This window comes from Populus nigra, chromosome 5 (genome assembly GCF_951802175.1).
Source record: "Populus nigra chromosome 5, ddPopNigr1.1, whole genome shotgun sequence".
NCBI lineage: Eukaryota > Viridiplantae > Streptophyta > Magnoliopsida > Malpighiales > Salicaceae > Populus > Populus nigra.
Genome location: NC_084856.1, coordinates 21,889,896 through 21,899,669, shown reverse-complemented (window position 1 = coordinate 21,899,669; position 9,774 = coordinate 21,889,896). Strand labels below are relative to the sequence as shown.

General features: G+C 29.3%; 1 protein-coding gene across 1 annotated transcript; it reads left to right on the top strand.

The window, feature by feature from the left end:
- The first annotated feature begins 599 nt into the window (after positions 1–599).
- LOC133695390 (cytochrome P450 76A1-like) lies at positions 600–3,872 on the top strand. Its single transcript, XM_062117367.1, has 2 exons — positions 600–1,543; positions 3,211–3,872. The coding sequence occupies exons 1-2, from the start codon at positions 629–631 to the stop codon at positions 3,844–3,846; spliced, it is 1,551 nt and encodes a 516-aa protein (XP_061973351.1). The 5' UTR covers positions 600–628; the 3' UTR covers positions 3,847–3,872.
- Positions 3,873–9,774: the final 5,902 nt, after the last annotated feature.

Here is a 9,774-nt window from a genome sequence, read left to right as displayed (position 1 = left end):
CAAATTAGCTCCCTGCAAATTATGCATTGAGCATTTATGGGGTGAAATCTATAAAACTAATCAAACTAAATTGATGTATTTGGATTTCATCAAGAAAATTGATGTATTTGGAATCAAATTAGTGGGACTAATGAAGTCAATCAATTAATTCATGCAGCATATAAGTTAATCAATCCACGTATAACAAGAAGATATGTCGATGGGTTTGGGACCGCAGGAGGGATAGGGGACCAAGCCGATGGATCTGAATTATGCATAAAGAATTGTATTTAATTATGCATTATTAGCTTCTTTCTTGGGTGATTGGAGGCTACTTCTTGTAGTCTCTAGTCTATTGCGCTGTGCCCCTCTTTTTTATATATTTTATGAAAGCAAGGATACATGTATTAAGCTAAAAACAAGAAATAAATGTCATTATCAAGAAATTGTAATGAATTTGTCACTATTCATTCTTGTAATGTATACCATCGCATATATGTATTGGTTTAGATTCCTATCAAAAGAATACGAATACTAATTTTACTTGATCAATATACAATATTTAACTTGACATGCATGGAATTCTATATAAAATGGAGCCTACCTAGGGTACAAGAAACCAGCACTAGTTATACACACAAAGAAAGATATGGACTATGAAATTGCAGGTCTAGTTCTAGCAGTCTTGCTATGGGTTGCATGGGCAGTGGTGACTGAACGTCGTTACCGTCGTTCAGAAGAGCAAGGGCAGCTACCACCAGGGCCTCGACCATTGCCAGTGGTTGGCAACATCTTCCAGTTGGGTTGGGCACCACACGAGTCATTTACTAATTTGGCTCGTGTTCATGGTCCAATCATGACCATTTGGCTCGGGTCCATGTGTAACGTGGTCATTTCCTCGAGCGAAGTGGCTCGTGAGATGTTCAAGAATCATGATGCGGTGTTGGCTGGGAGAAAAATCTACGAGGCTATGAAAGGTGATTTTGGCAATGAAGGGTCTATAATCACAGCCCAATATGGACCGCATTGGCGCATGTTAAGGCGCTTATGCACCACCGAATTCTTTGTGACTAGCCGCCTTGATGCCATGCAGGGTGCACGAACTAGGTGCATCGATGGCATGCTGCGATACATAGAAGATGGTAGCGCCAATGGCACTCGCGCTATTGACCTAGGGAGATACATTTTCTTGATGGCTTTTAATCTTATTGGCAACCTGATGTTTTCTAAAGATTTATTGGACCCAAAATCCGAGAAGGGAGCTAAGTTTTTTCAGCATGCAGGTAAGGTCATGGAGTTGGCAGGTAAGCCTAACATGGCTGATTTTTTGCCAATTTTAAGATGGCTTGATCCACAAGATATAAGGAGGAAGACACAGTTCCATGTTGCAAGAGCCTTTGAGATTGCAGGAGGGTTCATCAAAGAAAGAACAGAGAGTGTGCAAAAGGAAATTAGTAGAGATGACAAGAGGAAAGATTACCTAGATGTCCTTTTGGAGTTTCGCGGCGATGGCGTGGAGGAGCCCTCTAGATTTTCTTCAACAACGATCAATGTGATTGTCTTTGTAAGTAGCATCTCTTTTCCTTTGGTTCTTCTGATCTCTTCTGTCCTATCTCTTACACATGCCACTAAGTAGACAAGTATAAGAATTATTATACAAATATACAAAATTAATAGACCTCAGCCACCAGCAAAATATTTGCATACATTTTTGTGTTTTTGTTCGGAGGCGGCAAAGCCTGTGCTAATATAATTGTCTACCTAGTAATTAACATCTCGTTTGACAGCTTTGTTATGCTCAGACCACTCTTAGTAAACTCCACCCCGCTGATAAGTTGACCTCCACCTTTGACTTGAGTTGGCTTTAAAAAAAAAATTAAAATCAATTCAGATGGAACTTTAAAAGAAACTTTATTGGTAAATCTATATGAATTCGCCTATCCCGTGATCGGAGCCTTGCTCCGATCAACTCCGTCTTATAACTATGGCTTGGACCATGGAAACTATGTTCTAGATACGTAGTGCAAATAAGAAACTAAGTGATTATTGAGAGAGCAATCGTATATTTTTGGTACACATCATTACTTGCCAATAAAAAACAACAAGAAGAGGAGATCTGAGTTAACTAATGCTGAAAAGAATATCAAGATATTGTCTAGCCCTAACTAATTAGTAACGTCCTAACAAAAATTAATAACAATTTAAATATATAATTGATGAATTAAATTATTTTTTTTTTATGGTGGATCCCCTCTACTCCTTTGATAGTTTTTTGGTAAGCATATACTCCTTCAATAGATAATCATGGTGGGAGTACTGGGAATTGAGGCGTAATATTTAAAATAAGGGTAAGTTAGTTTTATGTAAAATAATTTGTCTTGAGAAATATATATTTCATTTAAAAAACACTCTATTTTTTTTATTGATTGATTATGTAAATAAAAAAATAATTGAATTTTTTTTTAGTGTTTGCCTGTTTGGTATGTATGGAAAATATGTATAGAAAAGAAAACATCATGAATTAATTAATAATAGAGATCACAATTTAATATTGAAGCTAATCTCGTAAAATGTTCTTTTATCTCTTATAAACCGTGAGTTGTTTTTGTTTGAAAGAAGCTGATATGATTAAATAAGGCATAATTTGTTTTTAAACCGTGAGTTGTTAATTCTCTATTATTTTAAGCTTATCTTTTCTTTAATTATAAAGTATTTAACATTAATTATTTATTTTAAAAACAAATCTAACATAAAAAATAAAAAAATATTTTACAGAAACATATTTATTTAAGAAAAATAATAATATATGATGATGTTGATTGGATTCACTCAATAATTAAAAGTGTTTTTATCAAACATGAAACTTAGAACCCAATTAACCTGGCTTGTAGTTCAAGCTGAATTTTAAAATAAAATGAACTTTGAGTCGATCATGTTTAACCTTGTTGATCATACTAAATAATTTGGTCAAAATTTAATTTGATTTTTTTAATTTTTTTTAAAATGATATTGTTTTGATTGATTTTATTTAATTCACCCAACCCGTGACTTGGAGTTTAAACCAGGTATAGTATCTTTGCTTTTAAGTAATGTTCAAAAACAAAAATTAATTATAATATTTATCTTAGGGCTTGGGTTTTTTTTCCAAATCATAGTAAAGCAATTAATAAGAGATAATATACAAAATTAAATCACTAACATACTTAATTTTGTTATGATTTTTTCTTATAGGAAATGTTTACGGCAGGGACTGATACAACAACAAGCACTTTGGAATGGGCCATGGCTGAACTTCTACGTAACCCTAAAGTAATGAAGACAGTCCAATCTGAGTTGAGAAACACCATTGGCCCCAACAAGAAGCTCGAAGATAAAGACATTGAGAATCTCCCATATCTAAAGGCAGTCATCAGGGAAACACTAAGACTTCACCCTCCTCTCCCTTTTTTAGTCCCGCACATGGCCATGAACCCTTGCAAGATGCTAGGCTATTACATCCCTAAAGAGACAACAATTCTAGTTAATGTGTGGGCCATTGGAAGGGATTCAAAGACTTGGGATGACCCATTGGTTTTCAAGCCAGAAAGGTTCTTGGAAGCAAACATGGTGGATTACAAAGGTCGTCATTTTGAGTTCATACCATTTGGTTCTGGCCGTAGAATGTGCCCTGCCATGCCTCTTGCTTCTCGTGTACTTCCCTTGGCTCTTGGATCACTCTTGCTTTCATTTGATTGGATTTTACCAGAAGGTCTCAGGCCAAAGGACATGGACATGACTGAAAAAATGGGGATAACACTTAGAAAAAGTGTTCCCTTAAAGGTTATACCAACACCTTACAAAAAGTCATCGGATCATTATGGGTTCTGAGTGGACATGGGATATTCTAAAATTTCTACTAGCATAACAAAACGTAATTATAAAATGGGTACAACAAATCCATCTTAGTATCTTGTTGATTTGAAACTTGATCCAAGTTATATTGCATTTTGAATTGGATTTTTTACCAAAACCATATTATCTTGTTAAAAAAATAAATAAAATATTGTTTTAGTAAAAAAAAAAAAGAAAGACTCGCAACCTAAATTTTAGGTCGAGCAAGACCCAGGCTAGGTCTTATATCTAAGTTACAAATGTTATATTAGTATTGTATTTATATTTTGTTCTTAATTTGGTAGGTTCATGTATATTAATGTTTGTCTATATATAATCTAGTTCTGGAGAAGTTTTTTTTTAATTAAGAGCGTGTTTAATAATGTAGTTTAACATGTTTTTCAAACTAATTTTAATTTAAAAAGGTATTAAATTAATGCTTTTTAGGTGTTGTTTTGATGATTTTGATGTATTGATGTTAAAAATAAAATAAAATCTAAAAATAATATCATTTAAATGCATTTTTAATTTAAAAACACTTTTTAAAAACACTTTGTACCGTATTAACAAACACACACACTACAAAAATTAATTAAAAGGGTAAGATGTTGAATAATTAAGAAATCTTGGCTTTAATGATTAATTTATCATTAGATTGGTGTTCGCGCTACGTTACGGGTACATACTATTTTTCTAGTAATATTTTTAGACGTCATAAACATGTTTTAGTTTTTTTTTAAAAGAAACCCAATTACTTGGGTTATAGTCTTAACCAACTAAATAAGTTGGCTTTATTATATGAATACAAAGCGCGTGCGCGCGTGCACACACACACACACAAATATATATATATAAGCCATCACGATAACATGAGAAAAAAACTTTATCCAAGAATAAAATGATGATATTGTTTATTTTTAGTTAATTAAATATGGAAGGATGAAACAAGGTAAAAAAAAGGATAAAAAAATTGGTGTGAGCTATTTCGAGCCAGCACATTAGACATGTAATCTGGACATTAAGAGGTGAGATAATTTGGATTAACTTGGAAAACTTGCTTCCTAGGTCATAAGATTGAGATAATTCAGTAAAAAAAAAAATTGAAGATAACCTCAAAGCCATTTTTATTTAAAAAAAAGAACATTGAACAACAATACCATAAAGGAAAATAAGAAAAAAAAGATGTCATCTCCTATTAACTTTTCAAACTCGTAAATCGAGTTATCATATCAAAAACATTATACATGAAAAAATCATGAAACCCAATCCTTAGAAACTAAAACGTCGAAGAATGACTTGAAAAAAAATTAGACAAAAAAAAAAGCAATTAAAATAATTAGGGTTTAAACCATAAGAAAAAATAAATCAAATGACAACAACAAATTTTCAATTTCGAAGTTAAATTGAAAAGAATAAAAAATTAACAAAAAGCAAAAATTAAAAGAATGAGGGAAAAAATACGCATCAACTTGGATTGAAAGGTGAAATTAAAAACAATAATTTTTTTTATAAAAGATTCAATAAAAAAAATTAAAAGAATAAAGATCAAATTAAAAACACCAATACATAAAAAAAAACTGAACATGTAGAGTTCTTCAAAGCATTTTTTTCATAAAAAAATCTTAAATGTAAATAAAAAACACTTATGAACGCATCTAATTACATAAATCACAAACTATTATGTAAATAAATTAAAAAATCCATCGACAATAAATAAAAATATAATTGGAAAAATTGAGCAAAAATTATAAGTTATGATATTTAATATCACAATACGGGTTATTTACCGGATTATGTTTAATGAATACATTTATAAAAATCAATCTGTAACAGAAATTGACTTATTAAATAAAATAAAAGGAAAAAAAATTTATACAGGGCTTTACATATTAAAAATATTGTAAAAAAATAAATATTTTTTATATTTAAAAATAAGTTTATAAAACATAAAAAAATATTTATAGATGAATCACGCCACCCTCATAAAAAAATTAAACACACTCAATATAATTAAAAAATAATTGTTATGTCAAGAAGGCTAAATAAGCCAAAACAATCATAGAGAAGGGGTTATTAATCAAAACATAAATGCAAGAATTATTTTTATAAATACATATAAAAAATTAGTAATTAAAAAAAAGAATATAAAAAAGAAAAAGAAAAGAATGAGGCCACGTGTTGTGGGCCTAGCAAGCCAGGCCTAGTGCCTAACCCATAAAAAAGGGGCTCGCGGGTGATCTTCTTCTTCTTCTTCTTTTCCTAAAGTTAATGGGGCAGATGTCGACGTGTTGTCGGCCCCATTCTTGGCCAAAACAAATAGATGACTCGTCGGCTGTCTTGGCAGACAATGTGTCGGCTATAATTGCCTAGAATCCGGCTACTATGGTGATCAGAAAAATGAGGCTCTTAGTTTTTCAACCAAAAAACTTATTTTTGACCAAACAATCTAGAAAACACACTTGGAACCTTGTGGAACCAATCCATAGCCTAAAAAAACACAAAAAACCACCCCTAAACGCATAATTAACCCGAAACCAAAAAAACACATAATCTTAACTCCCCTTATTATATGGAACCATTTGATAAAAAAAATCGATCGTTTTAATGGTTGGAATCGTCACAAACAACAACTTTTTCTCTTTAAGCTAGAATCTAGTGACTCCCCTCTCTCCTCCACTGAAAAAGGACTAAAAAGAGAGGAAAATGAGTTATGGTATCAAAATATAATGTTTAACAATTATAGGGACCGACTACCTATTAGCTTAAAAAGTCGGGGAACTAAAATGAACTTTTCTAATAAATTACAGATTTGCCACCTATGTTACCGTGTTTTTCACTTAAACCCTTTCTTTCAATTCAACTCTCACTCCCAAAAAACACATGTAATTAGGCTACAATTTCGATTTAAAAAGGCTCAATTGTGCAAAAGAAAAGTTTAAGTATCAAATAATTTTTTTATATAAATTTTACTATTCCATCAAATAAATTTATATGTATATATTATATATAATCTGATCTTTATGTTTATCTCAGCAAGGATTTGATTTGGAATAAAATCTCCTAAAATTCATAATTGAATAATTAAAAGAGTTGATAAGTCATGCATTTGATGTGTAAAAATTAATTAGAGCACTCTCTTCGCACAATCGAAATTAGTTATGCATATTAATATTTCTACAGTAAACATTGTTGAGTTAACAAAGTTTTTATGGGATAATTTTTGATGATTTCTTGAGAAGAGAGGAGAGATAAATTTACCAAAAAAATTCAAGAAGAGAGAAAGCTTTTATGAGGTCAAATTATATCACTAATAACTTGGATTTTAATGTTTATAAATTGAACTTTAAGAAGAAAACTCAATGAGAGTAGTTTCTACTTTAAATAATATAGGAAAAAATAAATTAAATCTTAATTCATTTTAAATTTGATTCTACTTGATAATTTTAGATTGATTAAAATATGTTTTATTTCTATAAATGAGTTTCTAGAGGTCCATAGTATTTGTTTTTTATATTCTTAGATGAAAAATGGTTAAAATATTTATTTTAATTGCCTTTAGTTTTTATGAAACAAACCACATAGCTAAAAAATATATATTTTTTGTTTCTAAAAAGTACATTAATAAGAAAAAATAATTTACAGTAAAAAATTACTATTTTACTACAAATTATTTATGGTGTATCCATCTTTTACTTCCTTACAATAAAAGTAAAAAATTATTAATTTTTTTTTATTAAACACAACATCAACTTCTCAATTAAAGTTTCTCATAATAACAAAAAACACATTCATGGCATCTAAATATTTTTTTATTAAAAATTAAATTGAAATCATCGTGTGATATGTTGTCACGATTACATACACAACATATCACGATTACCTAAGTACTCGATTAAAAGTTACAATCGCTAAAAAACCCAAGAACAGGGACCTAAATTTTCAGGCCTATATTTATTTTCACACCAGGCTTATTCCAAAATCATCGAAAAGGGAGTCCTTTGCTTTTGAAACGTAAACATGTTAATACCAAACAAAAATAAAACGTAAAAAAACTCCATATCATTTATTAAGAAAATTATTATGATAACATTTCGCAATACAGCAACCTTCCTTTATTTATCAGAAACCTTATTTTGATCCTGGTAACAAAAAAAATAAAAATAAAATCAATTTAAGGCAATAAAGGGAGCATGATTAAATTAAAATATAAAATATAAAATATAATTATGCTTAATGTTAGCATAGATTATGTGATTTGACTTTAATAATGGCTACCTTTTCAATCTATTGAATGAGTAAACTTGTTTTAATTTCTTCTCCATACAGAAACATCATCAATAATAAAGCGCCGTTGAGGATAGTAATTAATCTCTGTTCAAAAGTTGTATATAGTTTTATATTATTTTTTAACACAAATGAAAACTCTTTGAACTTGAGTTTTGTATAATCCCACATTATCTTTTACTTAATTTTTATTAATTAGAATGAAAACGATAATATTTGAACTCATGATCACTTGGTTAATACGGTTCTGATATCATATCAAAAAATCAATTCAGCCAAATAATTTAAATTGTTAGGTAAGATTTCAAAAATAGTTTTATATTATTCTCTAACAAATTAAACCCACACAAAGATTTTTTTTGGTTAATATTTTCCTAAACAAATGGAGCAATTCACCATCTTTTGGATAGTTCTCAATGAGGTTAGGTTTGGGTTCCACCACCTTGCTTGATTCCTAACTAGCTTTTTGCAGGGTAGGTTTGTGTTCATATATTTAGACGAGCACAATAAAAAAATCATGAAGCACAAACTTACTCATGTAGAAGATATATGGAGGAACATTTTTGTTGCTTCATGCAATTCAAATGGCCGTATGAGCATGCAATCCATAGAAAGTACATTGGAGTTCTATGAATTCTTATTCATATATTATGATAATTTTGTTTTATTATAATGTTGAATTAACAACTTATTATAAGAATAAAGCTTTTGCGTTCCTACTTCTTTAACCATAAGCAGAAGTTCTATTGCCATAAGTTTGGAACTATTTTTCCAACTAATGTTACTTAGCTACAAATTTACTTTATGATGATCTTGAAAACTCACGAAATTGGTTGAAGCATTAGTGTAAAGCTTAAAACTAGTTAGTTCCTTGATATACAACCTCTAGTAGATATTGTTTTACTTTTAGAGTAATTAATTTAAAATTATTTTTGAAGATTTACTTGAAAGACTCTATGATACTGAGGGACTAATTAATGTTATTTTATTAGTTATTTTTTTAGGATTTGTTTTCAAAAAAGAAACATATACAAAAGAAGAGAGAATATATAATATTGACTCACAAAAAATAATAAGAATATTTTTATCTATGATTTTTCTATTATAATTATATCTTTTTATTTCTTTAAAATGAGCTATAGAGAGTAACTAATATGATACTACTAGTTATTATAGAAACACCATAAAATTACTTCTTTTGGATAATCACACCATAAAATTACTTGATTTACCTATCAACTTAAGTTTTGAATTAAGATGGTTTTTAGATATAATATCAGAACCTAAATAGTTAAATGGTCACAAATTCAAATTATGTCAACCCTTGTTTTATCTAATTACATTTTAAAACTTAAGTTTTGAGTTTGGATTGTTATTTGATATATAATATTAAAACCTAAATAATCAAATAATTACTAGAGTTTGAATTATACCATTTATTTTTAAGTTTTGGGTTAAGACTGTTATTTGATATATAGACATTAGAGCTTAAATGATCAAATAATTACTCCATTTAATTATATTATAAAAATTAAATATAAAATAATGATGATTTGAGTAAATTTTAAATTTAAAAGGTTTTTATTCTATAAATATGTCAGCAAACAATATAAAACTATTCTTATAGTATTATTTAACAAC